The sequence below is a fragment of the Carassius auratus genome, chromosome 36 (genome assembly GCF_003368295.1).
Source record: "Carassius auratus strain Wakin chromosome 36, ASM336829v1, whole genome shotgun sequence".
NCBI classification, from domain to species: Eukaryota; Metazoa; Chordata; class Actinopteri; order Cypriniformes; family Cyprinidae; genus Carassius; species Carassius auratus.
Genome location: NC_039278.1, coordinates 19,574,286 through 19,591,838, shown reverse-complemented (window position 1 = coordinate 19,591,838; position 17,553 = coordinate 19,574,286). Strand labels below are relative to the sequence as shown.

Sequence of the window (17,553 nt, the reverse complement as noted above, 5' to 3'; positions counted from 1 at the left end):
TGAGCCGGGCTTGATTGCTTTTAATATAAGAAGTTCTATTTATAGCAAATGTAAAGCGCATTCACTCCAAAAAGTGAAGGGCTGAAGGAAAAATATATTCATGTGCAAAAAGTTAGTGTATCTAAAGTCATTTTTGTTTATTAGTATGGTTGAACTGGATCATTAAAGCTAATCAGCAAAGACATTCATTAATAAAATGGGATTAGATACATTTGTGTTATTTATAATTTAATTATTGCAGGTTTTAATTAATTTTGATGAATACTAAATCTGTGTTTTTGCGAGTGAGATGAATTCAGATTTAGTCTAGAACTAAATCATGTTCACACAATGCCTCTGTACTTCAGATTTCTCCCAATATTGGGGATCTCTAAGTGTTGTGGACACCTTTAAATACTACGAAGCCGAAACAAGTCTGGGCCCAGATAATATTGGCAGCCTTGTTTTTTAATCAATCTATGTGCCAACAGTAGGTCCCTGACTCATGGAAATTATAGTTCCTTTACATGATTACAGACCCATATATATTCAGCTCCACCTGCTGGAGGAGAACAAAGTTGTGAGCTTAGACTTCCTCTCAAACAGATCCCAGTGAGAGAGAGTAAATGGCAATCTCTCAAAAATAATATGAATTTCAGATGTTCCCATCGGGATTGTGCTTTAAACTCCTTAAATTCAGAACCAACTGATATTTTGTGTGCCATCCATGCTTCTCAATTCTATAAAGAACCACAGATAACTTAGTGACTTATTGTTTGTTGACTGTTTTCTTATTTTTAGCCATGCCTGAAAGGTAGGCAATCTTTGTGTAAGTATTGTGTGTGTGGTTTGTACTGTATTATCTGTTGCTCAATGAATTGCCCAATCGGGGACAAATAAAGAATTTGAACCTAACCACAAACCAACAAAAAACTGCCTGTCGTCAAATTCAACACTACATCAACTTCTTTCTGTCAAATGTCTTACATGTAAAGTGTGTTTTACCATCAATGACACTTGCTTTGATATTCTGTGTTTGAATAAATGCTGTTTTTTTTTACTTTTTATTCATCAAATAATCTTGATAAAAGTATGGCAGTTTATATGCAGATATCGCAAAAAAATATTTGGCAGCACAACTGTTTGATAATTCTAATAATAAATCATCATATTATTCTGATTTCTGAAGATCACGTGACACTTTAGACTGGAGGAACGATGCTGGAAATACAGCTTTTCATAGAAATAAATTACATTTATAAGGATATTGAAATAGAAACCGTTATTTTATATTGTAAAAACATTTTGTAAGATTAATGTCTTTTCTCTGTATTTCTGATTAAATAAATGCAGCCTTGATGAGCAACTTCTTTAAAAACATTACAAGTCTCACTGACCCCAGACTTTTGACCCATAGTGTATATATATAAACACATGACTTTATGAACAGCGTAAACATGGGACATCGCCTGAGTTGTGTTAGTAGGTTATTATTTATTAGTTCTTTCTTCAGATAGCTGTGGTTTCTTCATGTTTCCACTAGTTCTACTTCAATTCTGTGTAGTTTCTAGAAGCATCTTTACTCTGTTTGACAGGATGAAGACCGTTCCGTGGTGTACGAAGACTCTGCTTCAGAATAAATCTCCAGTTTTCTGTGAATTTAATCAGATCTACTGAAACTGGAAGCTTTGTCCGTTGCATGTTAATCTGATGAGACAGAGCTTTATTCAGACTGACACAATAGACAAGCGCTCATGGGTTGACATGACTGTGACCAATCAGAAGCAAAGACTGCCAACAATGTGTCTACTGTCAGATTCATGTCAAATAAGAGCGGGTTTGTACCTACTTAACTGTATTTTGGAGATAGATTTGTACCCCCAAAGTGAGCAAAACCTGACAAAAACCTCCATTTGGGGACGTCCTCATTAGTAAACTGGAATAAAAAATAAAGTAAACTACGTTTTTTGACATTGTAAAAATGCAGGAAGTTTTCTGTGAGGGTTAAGGATGGATTTAGGTTAAAAAAAAGTGTAAAAATATAAGTATATAAGTCTATGCATTGTGGTCATTTAGAGAGCTGTGTTTGTGTGTGTGTGTGTGTGTGTGTGTGTGTGTGTGTGTGTGTGTGTGTGTGTGCGTTTTGGGGAGGGAACATTACAAATAAATAGAAAATATGTTTTGATAAAGCCAAGTATGTTCATTTTAATAATTACATTTTCAATACAAACCAGATGATTTGTGTGTCCTTGAGTTAATCTACAATGTGTGCTAATATGCTTATTAACCCATTATTAAAAATTAAACTGCTTTAATTTAATCTCTAATGATCTGTAGTAACTTTAAAGACTTTGCACCTATTGAATTTTCACTCAATGTCGCGAAGTTTGAATCGTTTTAGCGAATCGGTTCTTTTGAACGGTTCGTTTTGACGTTCGTCTGGATGGTGCGAATCATCGTAAAGATCCGGTTTAAAAGAACGATTCATTCGCGAATCTGACACCGGTCTGTGACGAAGCAGCTGCACCGGTGGTGTGTGTGCGTGTTTTCAGCCTTCGCTTATGTGTGTGTGTGAGACTGAGACTGTGTGTGTGAGTGAGAGTGTGTTTCACCGATGGAGTCGAACAGTGCAGCGTACGGAGTCTCTCTCGCCGGAACGGGATTCGATCTCATCAAATTCATCAAACAGCCTCAAACCATCATACGGTTCCTCAGCTGGGTGAGTGACAGGCGTCACGTTCAACTCATTATGAGCAATAAACGACTGCAGGATCAAGGTGAAATGGGATTAAAACGTAAAATAATGAGTTTAGCTGCACTTTTTACAGCTTTAATGATGTTTAACGTCTATTTGACGTCTGCATTACATCTGCCAGACGTTTTTTTTTGGAGTGTTTGCTCATCTGCTATACCTCTATAGGACGGTTCATATCAGACGTCAAATAGACGTTTAGAAGACGTTTATGATGTAAACCTGACCTCTTGTGTGATGATTGCACACAGCAGATGCTTTCCAGATCCTTAACAGACGTCTTACAGACGCTAATTCAAAGTCATCTAGTAGGCAATGTTCTCAAAAAATGTAATCTATGTACCTTTCATCGCACGATTTTCTTGTTTCTAAAAGTTTTAGTCGACTGTTAGTCCATTACAGTTTAACTATTAATACTTTTGGAACTCAGAGAACATTTAAAACTAATGTTCTTATAATAGTAGCAAAATTATAAAAATGATACATTTTTCTTTAATGTGTCAGTCGCACAACCAAGAAAAAAAAAGTTTTTAAACACTTAAAAAAAAACTGGATGTTGTGGTTGTTAACAGAAATTGCTGTTACTTCTCAGTTTTCCATTTATATTGTATAAAGCGTTCCAGATATAAATATTACTTGTCATAATAATGTAAATGTATGAAGAGTAAATCTGCATGCTTTACTTTAGGATAGAAACCTGTCTTTCTGACGGGTTATCCTGTTGATGGACTGAGCTGAATTTGCTGTTAACTCAGTTTACTAGTGTAAAAAGATAATTTTGCTGTTCAGGCATATGATCCTCTGTGAAGGGGCTTTCCACAGACGCTGAGAAAAGATTCCTAGCTGGTCCTGGTCTGACGGCACCAGATGACCTCGTCAGCCGTTTCTAGATTTGCTTGCTTGGTGTAATTTGTTTACGGCGTCACACACATTTGCACAGCAGGAGTGTGTTTGCTTGCTTCTCTCTTTTGTCTGTGATAATGTGTGTCATGTGATTCAGTGCACAAGTACAGAATGTCCCTCGCCCTCGTCCCAGTGCTGACATGTAAACACAGCAGATGGCTAGTAACACGAGAGGCCTGCGACAGAACCCAGTTTGCCTGATCTGTGTGACACATATGCATAGAAAAACGATGACGGAGGCGTGTGGCTGTGACCTCTTCCTTCATTTATTTCTCTTTCAGATGTTGTTTGCTTTAGAATTTAAACTTCATGAAGTGTAACTCTTGTCAGAGGGCTTCAGTCGAAACATGACACTCAATCAGACGCATGCTTTTAAAATTAAAGGAGTAGTTCGATTAAAAATTTGAATTTGCTGAAAATGTGTGCCGCACTCCCAGTTCATCTGAGATTAGGATGAGTTTGTTTCTTCATCAGGTTTGTAGAAATGTAGCATTATATCACTGCAGTGAATGGGTGCCGTCGGAATGAGAGTCCAAACAGCTGATAAAACATCACAATAATCCACAGCACTCCAGTCCATCAGTGAACATCTGAAGACCATCAATCCAGAATTAAGATGTTTTTAACTCTTGTTACTTGGAAGTGTTATTATGGATTATAGACTCTATGTGTTTGAGTTAAAAACATCTTAATTCTGGATTGATGGTCTTCAGATGTTAACTGATGGACTGGAGTGCTGTGGATTATTGTTTTCTGACGGCACCCATTCAGTACTCTTATTACAAAAATGAAGACAAAAAATATATTTTGTGAATTACAGTTGTTCAGTAAAATAAGTAAATATAAATATTTAGGTTTTATTCATCTCAAATTCTCCTCTTTCAAACATTCATTTCAACTTTTTTTAATCTGCTGGAGTCCTGTCGAACTTCTGCTTAGAGAAACGTGTTTGGATCTTTCACTGGAAACTTCTGAGCTATAGTTCTATTTAGAAAGAGCTTTGCTTCAGAAAATGTGAAGAGCTGTTTGTTTTAATTCTATTCTTGCGGTCTTACGCACTTCTCTTCGTGTCAGGTGTTCGCTATCGTGGTGTTTGCCTCCATCACGGCTGAAGGTTACGTGAACAGCAGCTCTGAAATCCAGGCGAAGTGTGTCTTCAACAGGAATGAAGGAGCCTGTCATTACGGCGTTGGCATCGGGGTCATCGCCTTCCTGGCCTGCATCGCCTTCCTATTGGCTGACGTGTTCCTGCCTTCGATGAGCAATGCTCAGGAGAGGAAGTACATAGTGATGGCTGATCTGGGCTTCTCAGGTGAGATGTTCCTCAAGTCAATTCTGTGTCAGTTTCCCAGTGCTGTCTGTCGAAGATGTGGTGGCATTTTGTGAAGGTCATTTTTTCCACTTGACCTGTTTGTGGCATCGTTCTCTAAAAGAGAAGTGTCCTGTGTTTGTTCACATGCACATGTCGCTCAGATGGCCTCTTCCTGTGTGAATCATTGAGCTGTCAAAAGCTTCATTCCTGTTTGTTTGTTAGTTTTTTTAAATGGCCTCTAGTTGCCATTTAATGTCCATCAGGGTTATTATAGTTAACTAAAATGAAGTCCATTAAAATATTTTGTTACTTAAAGTAAACATTAACAGAAAAATAATGCATTAAAAAGTTTTCACAACAGTGTTTCTTATTTTAATAGTATGCAGACATTATAAAAATTGACAAACACACAACAAACTAAAAATTCGATTCAAATTCAAAATAATAACAAAAATGATTGTGACGTTATTGGTTGCATTTTATTCTTGAAATTCTAGATCAGTGGTTCTTAAGCTTTAATCTTATATTCATAGGCCCCAAATATAACCTGGGAGTGTCAGTATAATTAAAAAATTATAATTAAAATAATTTGGTTTCAGGATTCCAGAAGCTGAATGAAATGGGATTCATTTTTTAACCAGTTAATTTAGAAGATTTTTCTAGATGTTCATGATTTATTGAATATAACTTTTTTTAAAATATTTTTACTCAAAATTTCAACCTGAAAAAATATTTTAGAACTTGGTAAAACTAGATAAATGTGCATCATTATAAAAATAAAAATAACTCTTATTATTTTCATGTCTTTACTAGTCCAGAAATCAGTCTTTTTAGATGAAGCTTCCTCATATAACCAAGTTTCCCAAGACTTTTACGAGAAATGTTAATTGTGAGAATATGGAATATTTTGATCATTAGTTGTGTTAACTTATTTTAGTGCTTGTTTTGTCTTATTTTTAATCATGTTAAGTCATTCTGAGCCCTCATGTTACAGGGTTTAAACCAAAGTCCTGTATGTTCTGTGGCTTCAGTTAGCTGCATTAGTTTAATCACTGACTGGTTTGTCAAATCTTTCTGTTAATATTAGAATATGTTAAAACTATTCTAATGTTAGTTCACCCAAAAATGATCATTCAGATTAGTGGAAAGAAAACATCCCAAATACACATTTAGTGATTTATTAAGTTAGATTTATATTGCACTTTATCTATTTGTGTCCGTAGATTTCAATTACAGTGCCAATCTTTAAAGTCGCTTAAAGTTGTTTTATCAAAACAAGTTTTATCTCCACTTCTGCAGCTCTTACAAACACCAAAACTTAGGGTTTTATTCCTCTCTATATTCTGATGGATTTTACTAAAGGGTTTATGAATATATCATTCACACTGATTTATATTATATAATATATTATTTAACATTTTATTCCTGAAAAGAATGTAGCAAATGTTTTTTCTTCTGGCTGTTGATAGTATTTTTTGTTTCATGGAGTGATATTTTGCTTTCATAACATGTTTTCTTTCATATTAATGGAAAGAAAACTTCCAAAATACAGTTTTAAGTGTTTATTATATTTTTTATCTATTTGCGTAAGTAGATTTCAGTTCCAGTCTGTCTTTAAAGAGTTTTTTCTCCACTTCAGCAGCTCTTACAAACACCAAAACTTCCAGCTTTATTCCCCTCTATATTTTGATGGATTTTACTGTGTGGATTGTTCATATATCAATCACACCGATTTATATTATATAACAGATTATTTAACATTTTATTCCTAAAAAATGTAGTGAAATTTTTATTTTATTTTTCTGGCTGTTGACAGTATTTTTAGTTTCATGGAGTGATATTTTGCTTCCATAACATGTCTTATTTCATATTAATTAAAAGAAAATTTCCAAAATAATTTTTTTTGTTTATTTTATATTTTATCTATTTATGTCTGTAGATTTCGATTGCGTCACATATCTTTAAAGAGTTTTTTCTCCACTTCTGCAGCACTTACAAACACCAAAACTTACAGTTTTATTCCTCTCTATATTCTGAAGGTTTCTACTGAGGGGATTGTCCATAAATCATTCACAATGATTTATATTATATAACATATTTACACACATTATTTAACATTTTATTCCTAAGAAAATGTAGTGAATTTTATTTATTACATTTTTTTTGACTGTTGACAGTATTTTTTGATTCATGGAGTGATATTATATATTTAGTGATATTATTATTTCATATTAATGGAAAGAAAACAACCAAAGTACACATTTAAGAGTTTTTTTTTTATTGCACTTTTTCTATTTGCAACCGTAGATCTCAATTTCAATATATATCTTTTAAAGAGTTTTTTCTCCACTTCTGCAGCACTTACAAACTCCAAAACTTACAGTTTTATTCCTCTCTATATTCTGAAGGTTTCTACTGAGGGGATTGTGAATATATCATTCACACTCATTTTTTCACCTGTTCATTCTGTCACCATTTACTCCCCTTCATGCCATTCCAAACCCTTCTGTGAAACAAGAAATGTTATTTTTGGTCCAAGGGTTTCATTCAGTAAGATGCCTGGTGTGTTTTCTGAAGAGTCTCTGATTCCTCCCCGTGCGGTGTGTTGACCAGGTGCCTGGACATTCCTGTGGTTTGTGTGTTTCTGTCTCATGGCGGATCAGTGGTCAAAGACCCAAGACACCAGCGGCATCCCTACAGACGCCGTCCACGCAGTCATCGCCTTTTCATTCTTTTCCATCGGATCGTGGGTGAGTGTGTGTGAAACACTAAACTACTTCAACCTGCCACATTTCAAGATAAACCTACAATTTAATGCTATTTTTTCATGCACAGGTCAATTTAGGTCTCTTTTGTTTTCCATGTCATCTTTCAGACTAGTGGAGAGAAAACATCCAGAAGTGTTTATTTTATTACACTTCATCTGTTCCATACATTTCAATTACAGCACATATATTTAAAGTCACTTAAATTTGTTTTCTCAAAATGAGTTTTTTCTTCACTTCTGCAGCACTTACAAACACCAAAACTTACAGTTTTATTCCTCTCTATATTCTGAAGGATTCTACTGAGGGGATTGTGAATATATGAATCGCACTGATTTATACAACATCTTATTCCTAAAAAATACTGTTCACAGTATTTTCTGATTTATGTGATAAAAAGTGAAATCCGAAATTCACTCTATAAAAACCTTTAAATACGATCTGTCAATCATATCAAACAATCTTTAAATCTGGCTTTATAATATTCAATATTATTTTCTCAAAATACAAATCAATTTGTGCATATTTAAAGAACATTTCAGAAAACTTGCAATACGAAACAATGTCTTATTGTGATTAATCATCTGTTGGAAGTATATTAATATCTTTTAGTTCACATTTTTCCCTGTTCACCTGGGGTCTATTTCAAAAACCAAAAATTTTGAGAAACCTTGTCTATTATTAAAAGATTAGTTTACCTACAAATAAAAATTATGTCATTAATTACTCAACCTCATGTCGTTTCAATCCAGTAAGACATGTTTGTTTCAGTTGCATTGCTTTCTATGCAGGATCAGAAAGCTCTAGGATTTCATCAAAAACATCTTTAAATGTGTTCTGATGATGAACGAAGGTCTTACAGGTTTGGAACGACATGAGGGTGAATTAATACATTTTTGGGTGTACTGTCCCTTTAAGTTCATTAAATGCCACATGAGCTCTCTTCAAGTCGTTGATTGACAGATGAATCTTCTTCATCTTCTCAGGGAGCGTTAAGTTACTTCGCTCTTGTGAGGTTTCGTCATGGTGTTGACGATGTGACCCAGAACTACGTCGATCCGCCGGTGGATCCCACCTCACCGTATCCCACCACCTACACGCCGCCCACGTATCCTTCCTTCCAGAACACGGGTCAAGACCTCTTCCATCAGCCGCCCTTCGTACCGAATCCTGACCCGACCGGCCAGAGCAGCTACCAGCCGCCCGTCTACTGACACGTGACATGCACAGAAACCTGAAACACGACACCCAGGTCACCTGACGCCTCGGGATGTGGGAGGGGCCTCGGCAGGCAGCCAATAGGAGACTGTTTGCCATTTAACACGTGGCCTTAAATGTGTAAATATTCAAGTGTTTATTTACGTGACTGTAGATGAGTTTAGATTTGCACTGATGAGCTGAAATAAAGCTGTAAGTTATTGTGGAGCAGGTCTGTCGCTCACACTGGAATTACAGCAGTTTGTTAACGTTTTCCCAGCTGAATGAGTAGGAATGTGATGGAAACAAAAAGAGCCCCTTGACCCAGTTTACTAATTGTGTTAGTGAATGAAGAGCTGGCACGATTCACCGTGGTACAATTACCAGATTGCATCTCAAGTCAAGCTGCAAATGGAAGTTTTGGGTCATAAATGAAGCATGCTTTTATTTTGCTTCCAGATCTGATTTAATGTTGGTCAAGGCTAAATATGGTTTCAGGATATGAAAACATTCACTAACTTACATGAACACAATGTGATGCAAATCTTTGTTCGATCTGTTTTCTTGCCGTATAACATTGATTTGATAAGGTTTATCCATTGCACTTCAACCATTTCAAAGCATATCATCTGGGAATATGTTAATATATACATATATAAAACATTTGTTTTCATTGTTTGACTTGCAGTTTGCTTCATTACTTATTTAAAAAAAAAAGATTTTTTTTTGTTTTTGTCTTCAAACTCAGTTTTCAATGAATAACCAGCTTCAGTTCTTAAAGTACAGCTAAAAGCAAAAACACTGGTTTGTATTCTAAATAAGAAATGAATGCAATATCGAAATCAAATAAATGAATGCAACCCTTTGGAAACAAACTGTCTTAAACTGCCTTCAACAGAGCATATTTGATCGTTACATTTTTGCACTTAGTAGACCCTTTTATCCAAAACAACTTACAGTGAATTCAGGCTATACAATTATTATTATTATTATGTTTCACCAGTATGTTCTCCGGGAATCGAACCCATGACCTTTCACAGTGCTAACACAATCTTCTACCACTGAGCCACAGGAACACAAGACTTGCTAGAGACCGCTACCTAATCAAGTCGTCATTACTACAAATAATTTAGCTCTTTAACAAATCGTTTTTGATCCTCTAAATGTTTGTCGTAACATGCACATGGAAAGCAACATCTCAAAATCAACTCAAATTTTATTCGTTCTCATTATAATCATAACACATCACTCGTTGGCAGTGTTTCTGGGTGTCAGCTGGTCGCTCCGTTAGACAATTATAATTTATAGTAAAATTGTTTAAATTAAAATGCATACAAATGATTGACTCATTATTAAACTGAAAATACAAACCCACTATATTTTAAACTACGAACCACTTTAAACTACAAGCTACTGTACACACAGGAAAAAATGGAAGTAAGTGCTAAATTCTCACTCTAGTGAGTTAAATCTATGTGGTAACAGTCCGGCTCATAAATGAAGGGAAGCGAATAGTTTTCGTGGAGCGCTTTGAGCGAGCGGTTTTCCGGACATCACGTGTGGCGGCGTCTCCTCTCTCTGTGGATCGTGGTTCTCTTTACACGCCATGAGCCCTCCATAACACGCTCGACACACCGCGTGATATTTATCAGTTCCACCGATCACCTCCACCTGAGGAAACCGAACACAAGATACCGGAGGTTTCACATCTGAGGACAGGATGAGGATGTGACACAGCGTGTGTTTGTCCAGATGGAGATATTGTTGTCCTCACCTCTTGTTCAGCTCCGAGTCTTTTGGTGTAAGCGGCTTCTTTGTAGCACTGCATGCAGACGGCGTTCAGTTTGACCACGCTCTCCGCCAGAGGAACCAGATTCAGGATATTACCGAAGGGCTGCAGACACAGGGGTCAAAGGTCATCAACACTGCTCAATACTCATATAACAGAGATATTCAAATAACCATTTTTTATTTAAATGCAAGTATCAGTCAAGTTTTTGAACATTAACTTTTTTTTTTATTCTCTTCTGCTCAGCAGGGCTGTATTTATATGATCAAAAATACTTAAATATTATTCTAATGTAAATCATCTGTTTTCTGTGTGAATCTGTGTTAAAGTGTAATTTATTTCTGTGATGCTCCGCTGTATTTTCAGCATCATTCCTCCAGTCTTCAGTGTCACATGATCTTCAGAAATCAGAATAATATGATGATTTACTGCTCAAGAAACATTTCTGATTATTATCAATGTTGAACACAGTTGAGTCGATTTTTTTCAGGATTCTTTGATGAATAGAAACCGCATTCATCTTAAACAGAAATCTTTTGTAACATTATAAATGTCTTTATCGTCATTTTAAAGTATACTTGCTAAAGAAAAGTATTCATTTCTATAATGCTCTTCTTTTTAACTTTTTATTCATCAAAGAATCCTGAAAAAAGCATAAAATCTGAAGTAGCAGAACAGTTCTGAAGATCATGTGACACTGAAGACTGGAGGAATGATGCTGAAAATACAGCGGAGCATCACAGAAATAAATTACACTTTAACACAGATTCACACAGAAAACAGCTGTTTTAGATCATAATAATATTTCAAAATATTACAATTTTTCCTGTATTTTTGATCAACTAAATGCAGCCTTGATGAGCAGAAGAGACTCCTATAAAAACACTGAAATCGTTCTGCTCCCAGAGTTTTGACCGGTAGTGTATAAGGTGATAAGTGTCTGTGGAGTGATCTCTCATCATCACACCTTTCTCTGGAAGGTTCCATCCAGTGCTGCTACTATGATGGTCTTTCCCATGTTGGCCATTTCCTCACAGAACTCAACGGTGTCTGGAAACTGCAAAAGATGGTGATTGTTAATCAGTGTGTGACTGAGCCGAACAATGACTGAAGAGAGTTGAACAGAAACATACAAACTGTCCCTCGTCGATGCCGATGACACAGGCCTGGAGCGACAGACTCTGGACGTCCCGCAGACGGCTGGCAGGAACGGCCTCCATCGTGCTCCTGCGGCACAAAGCACACGACCCTCAGATCTCACACACACACACACACACACACACACAAGCTGCTCTCTTACATGTCATGCGTGGCCATCCCCGTCTGAGAGTAGCGTGTGTCTTTGGCGTATTTGATGAGCAGACAGGAATACTGAGCCACCTGAAACCTCCGCACGCGCCGCATCAGTTCAGTGCTGCACACACACACACACACACACAATGCAAATAACACATTATTACCCAGCAGATTAAAAACACACTTCTCTTGATGTGCTAATATGCATCAGAAGATGTGACTTTACTGGAGTCTTGGATTGTTTTCCTGTATATCACAGCATTGTGACGTTCCTGATAGCATTGATTTCACCCAGCAACACAAACACATTTAAAGATCGTTTGGCTAATGTTGAGTTTGTGGATGTGATTTCTGAATGCTCTCTGAACAGATGTTTAAATTTTCTTTTTTTTTCTTGGTTATGTGAAACTATTAAAGTAGCATTCCGTCCGATAATCGTACAAAAGGGTTAAAAGATGCTGGAAAGCTGAGCTGGAGGATTTTTCTGAAGAACAGAGCTCAGTTTAACTGTTCAGAACAAACAAGGCACTGATGAACAATCATCAGAAACTGATGTATTAGGAACCAAGGGTTCACAAACTTTTGAATGTGGTCATTTCAATAATATCAGTTATTTAGTCTTTTTGACTAAATGTAAGCATCTTTAATGTAAAATATCTTACTCAGGACTGTAACTAAATAAAAATAACATGCATTTAGTGTGATCTCTGTTGTTTTGTTAAAATGATTCACACTTTCACGGATTCTGCAAGTGTTCCCAAACTTTCACATGCCACAGTCAGTCTACTGTCAAAATAACTGTTATATTTAGAAATCTAGTATTATATGTTTATAAGCAGCTGGTGGTTTCTGGGAACACTAGAGTCACTGAACAGAGTTTTCGCGCTAACTTCGCGTCGTCTTTGTAACAATGTAACCGTTCTCGCGCCAAACAGCTGCACATCCGCTAAAACTAAAACACTGATTATAGAGTTTTACCGTCATATTTCATAAAATAACATGTGTGTACTGATGATTTATTCATCCTCACCTTTTTCCTGAAAACATCGGTCCGAAAATAACCTGAGAAGATGACAGAGATACTGATTTCATTGTTACTATTTACATTTACCAAAGCAAATTCATAATAATAATAAAATAAAAACACGCTCGCTTTTTAAACATTTAAACGTTTACGTTAATATTTAGATGTTATCTGCATGACATACATCATCACGGAGTTAATGAATTAAAAGGGCATTAAATATTAAAAATATAATATTAGAGTTACCTGAATCTGTCCTCGTATCTTCTGTGGGGAATGCGGTAAAATTTTGGCAACGTTTAAGCAGTCCATGTCGATTGTTTCAGACGTTTTCTAAAATACAGTCAGACTTACAGTAAGATTTGAACAGCGCGCCACCGCCAGTTTGTTCTTTTATAGCGATGGCGTCACTCTCCTCAGGACCAATCGGAATCGAGGACACGCGCAGCCACGTTTCGCGCACAGATCTATAAAAGCTCTTCTTTTGGACGAGCCGTGCCGCTTCTATTGTCTTCAGTCTTTTTTTTTTCTTTTTTTTTTATTAACCAAAAAAACAGAAATATACAATAATAAACATTAATTTACATAATAATGCACAGAAATAAAACATGCCAGAGTGTACAAACCTATTGTCTTCAGTCCATCCTATGCGTTTATAAATCACTGACGTCACAATGGCGGAAGGACATGACGGAAATCAGACAGGCGGGAATATAAAGAGTGCTTGACTCAGATTAAATAATATTATCACATACACAACACCCGAGTGCCTGAAACACAATCGAACTAGGATTTTTTTCATGTAATAACATTATTTAGAGCATGTTTTTTTAATGATTTTCTTTTATGTCCATTGAGTGTATACAAACAAGGTTAGGTCCAATGTAGAGGATGCCAAAAAAAAAAATGCACGATTGAATATGAATAGGCACAAATATTATATATGTATTTTTTAAATAACCAATACGTTTGTAGGTTTCAGGATTTTGTTTAAAGATGAATCTGGAAAACTGATCATTGTTCATGCGTTGCTTAACGCGGTGTGCACTGTTTTATACAGCACAGATTTTGTCCAAATTAATAAATCATCCTAGTATTGCATGCAGTCTGTGAATTCGCATGCTTTGCACTGTTGCATAATGTGCCAATAGTGTGCTGTAATTACAGCGTCCCGCCAGCAGGGCTGCAGTGTCTGTTTATCTGTGCACTGAGGGGTTCTGGGTAAATGTGGATCTCTGTATTGTTTTGGACAGGAGCTGAGACTTAGGTCTCTGCAGAGCAAAAGTGGGCGTTTATCACCATGTGGGTGGTTTAAAACTGCTGGGTGTTTCTGAATCATGCAATCTAAATGATCCCCCTTACTCAACCCCACCCCTAAACCTAACGTCACTACTACATCAACCAATCAGGTATCATGGTGTAAAAACACCTTGATCTTGTAACTCCCATTACTTTCTTGCAGAGACCTGTACTTGGAGGAGCTGGAGCATCAGTTCTCTCCCAACGGCTGGTCACACAGGATATCCACCGATGACGTCATCAGAGCCCATGTGGCCACTCCTAAAACGGGTAGATTGTAAATTTTCTTTTGTTATACGAACATGTAATATTTGTTTTTTTACAATATGAAAAGAGTATGGAAAAGGAAGCGTATATTATTAATCTTTTGATTATTTTAGTTAAGTTTCATATTCATAGGTGCAAATTTACTAATCAGAATCCTTTATTTTCTGTGGTATTGAAAGATTTAGAAAATTATATGGTTTCCATTAAGGACAGTACAAACAAAAAAGCTGTTAAAACCATGTATTTGTTGAATAATTTTAAGATTTTGTGAAATGTCAAAGCCTTTAATTCTTTGTTTGGTCTATTGAGTTTTATTTCTATTCAATTTTTGTATTTTACATTTATGTATCTTTAACCCTGGCATTTTATTTTATTTTCTATTTTTATTTTCTATTTTTATTCTTTTTTTGTATGTGTGTTCATTTTCTGTAATTGTTATTCTTGCAATAATAAAAAAAATAAAAATAAAAAATAAAATAAAACGGGTACATTTGTACATTTATTGTGTGTGTGTGTGTGTGTGTGTGTGTGTGTGTGTGTATGCTGGTGAGGGCCATACTGCATTTCATTCAGGAAGCAGCTCATCTTCTTACACTGCTTTTAAAACAGGAAGTGGATTATAAATGAATTATGTGTGTGTGTGTGTGTGTGTGTGTATTTTAATTGGTTTATTGTAAATCATTTAGATGTTTAATTTCTGTCTGCGCATCTTGTAAAGTTCCGTCTGCTGTTAAATAAAGAAAAAAAAAGTATTTAGGAAAAATAATTACCCAATTACAGCTGTAAAGTAAAAGAAAAATGTATAGAATAATGAATAGAAAAAACTAAAATAAACTTTATACATATGCATAAAAAAACAAAAAAATTATACAAGAAAATTACATAAACATAAATTTATTTTATTTCATCTAGTTTAAATTTAAAATTAATAAACTATAAAGACATTAAAAACATGACAAAGTGACAAAAACATACTATTAGTACTATTAATAATAATTAACTTAAAATGAAAAGTAGAAAAAAGCATTTAACAAGATAAACGATAAATAAAATAAAATAAAACATAAGGAAAACAATCCTGTTTTATTTCAGCTAGTTACCAAGGCAATGGTCATTCTTGTTAAGTGTAACAAAACTAACATGAATGAAAATGGCAACAAAACTTTTACTCATTTTGTTTACTTTAAGTACTAAAATAAAAGTAAATGCAATGTATATGCAAGTTCTTAATTTATTTAATTATTTTTATTTTATTAAAATACCTTAAGCGAAAACAGAAAACATAAAAATTCTAAACCAATTGTAAATATGAATAAATACTATAATAGTGTGTTGATGATCACAGTAAGGTCGAGTCGGTCATCGGTCATGTAGGTATGGACTTGAGTGTGTTCTTCATGTTATTGTTATTGTGTTTAGGGGATCTGGATGTGATGGTGTCTGTCATCCAGCAGTATTCACACATCAGGTGAGGTCGGTCTGTCTCAGGTGAGGTGGCTGATGGGATACCAGAAGCTGGTCGCTTGTACAGTATGTCTCGTAACATTGAATGCTCCTCTGGTTTCAGTTGTGTTTTTATTTATTTTGGTGACGTATAAATAAAGTCTTCCCATCTGCCTGCACTTGAGTCTTCGCCTCTTGCGATCCGTGACACTACGTCCTTAATAACAATGGATGAAAAGTTTAGAGCCCTACTGATGATTAAGTCTAGAGTGTGTCCACCTTTGTGTGTGGGTCCATGTACATGCTGAATCGACAGGTAAAAAAAAGCCTCAAGTCCAAATATTCATTTATCACCAATTAACTGTTTGACAATCACTTCCTGCTTCGATGTCCAGATCTGAATTTTAAAAAATCTCAAACATGCTCCGATGTCACGATCTGAATCAACCGAGTCGCGAACAGGCTCCGAAGCGCCGATCTGAATCAACCGAGTCGCGAACAGGCTCCGAAGTGCCGATCTGAATCAACCGAGTCGCGAACAGGCTCCGAAGCGCCGATCTGAATCAACCGAGTCGCGAAAAGGCTCCGAAGTGCCGATCTGAATCAACCGAGTCGCGAACAGGCTCCGAAGTGCCGATCTGAATCAACCGAGTCGCGAACAGGCTCCGAAGCGCCGATCTGAATCAACCGAGTCGCGAACAGGCTCCGAAGTGCCGATCTGAATCAACCGAGTCGCGAACAGGCTCCGAAGCGCCGATCTGAATCAACCGAGTCGCGAAAAGGCTCCGAAGTGCCGATCTGAATCAACCGAGTCGCGAACAGGCTCCGCCGATCTGAATCAACCGAGTCGCGAACAGGCTCCGAAGCGCCGATCTGAATCAACCGAGTCGCGAAAAGGCTCCGAAGTGCCGATCTGAATCAACCGAGTCGCGAACAGGCTCCGAAGTGCCGATCTGAATCAACCGAGTCGCGAACAGGCTCCGAAGTGCCGATCTGAATCAACCGAGTCGCGAACAGGCTCCGAAGTGCCGATCTGAAAACTTCGACCAAAGAATGTAAAAAATAACTCTATTTCTCTAATAACGCTAATAACTGTACAACTCTATGAAAGACTCAGATCACTATCTAAAAATAAATCGCTATAGTAAAAGAGAAATAATAAGAGGAGTGAAGTTTCCTACTGTTCTGCTATGTTCAAACGTGCGTTTACAGCGCTAAATTAATCAACTTTGCTAATTATTATACATTTACTTCATTGTCAGCTTCAGGTACTTCATTTATTATTGTTCATTGAACTGTTTGAAACAAAAAAAGGTTGTTTTTCAGTAATAATTATAAATAATTCCCTCTTTGATAACTAGTTACCATGTTCTGAACATCACATCCTTTCTTTTGTCCCTATGTAATCTATCTATCTATCTATCTATCTATCTATCTATCTATCTATCTATCTATCTATATATGTGGTTGAATAAAAATATTTTGACATTATTTATAAAAATTACCTCAAGGTAGCACCAGCAAGCT

General features: G+C 36.1%; 2 protein-coding genes across 2 annotated transcripts; one reads left to right on the top strand and one right to left on the bottom strand.

Moving 5' to 3' along the window:
- The first annotated feature begins 2,476 nt into the window (after nucleotides 1-2,476).
- Nucleotides 2,477-9,625, top strand: LOC113055559 (synaptogyrin-2). Its single transcript, XM_026221951.1, has 4 exons — nucleotides 2,477-2,698; nucleotides 4,709-4,946; nucleotides 7,560-7,696; nucleotides 8,698-9,625. The coding sequence occupies exons 1-4, from the start codon at nucleotides 2,594-2,596 to the stop codon at nucleotides 8,923-8,925; spliced, it is 708 nt and encodes a 235-aa protein (XP_026077736.1). The 5' UTR covers nucleotides 2,477-2,593; the 3' UTR covers nucleotides 8,926-9,625.
- Nucleotides 9,626-10,307: 682 nt separating this feature from the next.
- LOC113055560 (thymidine kinase, cytosolic-like) lies at nucleotides 10,308-13,499 on the bottom strand. Its single transcript, XM_026221952.1, has 7 exons — nucleotides 13,264-13,499; nucleotides 13,024-13,055; nucleotides 11,998-12,111; nucleotides 11,831-11,924; nucleotides 11,665-11,754; nucleotides 10,683-10,802; nucleotides 10,308-10,579 (listed from the first exon to the last, which is right to left on the bottom strand). The coding sequence occupies exons 1-7, from the start codon at nucleotides 13,327-13,329 to the stop codon at nucleotides 10,400-10,402; spliced, it is 696 nt and encodes a 231-aa protein (XP_026077737.1). The 5' UTR covers nucleotides 13,330-13,499; the 3' UTR covers nucleotides 10,308-10,399.
- Between the last annotated feature and the right edge of the window lie 4,054 nt (nucleotides 13,500-17,553).

Coding starts and splice junctions, on each gene's coding strand:
- LOC113055559 (XM_026221951.1), top strand. CDS start 2,594: ATGGAGTCGAACAGTGCAGCGTACGGAGTCTCTCTCGCCGGAACGGGA. Junction 2,699..4,708: donor TCATACGGTTCCTCAGCTGG/GTGAGTGACAGG, acceptor TCTTCGTGTCAG/GTGTTCGCTATCGTGGTGTT. Junction 4,947..7,559: donor GGCTGATCTGGGCTTCTCAG/GTGAGATGTTCC, acceptor TGTGTTGACCAG/GTGCCTGGACATTCCTGTGG.
- LOC113055560 (XM_026221952.1), bottom strand. CDS start 13,329: ATGGACTGCTTAAACGTTGCCAAAATTTTACCGCATTCCCCACAGAAG. Junction 13,056..13,263: donor AGATACGAGGACAGATTCAG/GTAACTCTAATA, acceptor TCATCTTCTCAG/GTTATTTTCGGACCGATGTT. Junction 12,112..13,023: donor CCGATGTTTTCAGGAAAAAG/GTGAGGATGAAT, acceptor GTGTGTGTGCAG/CACTGAACTGATGCGGCGCG.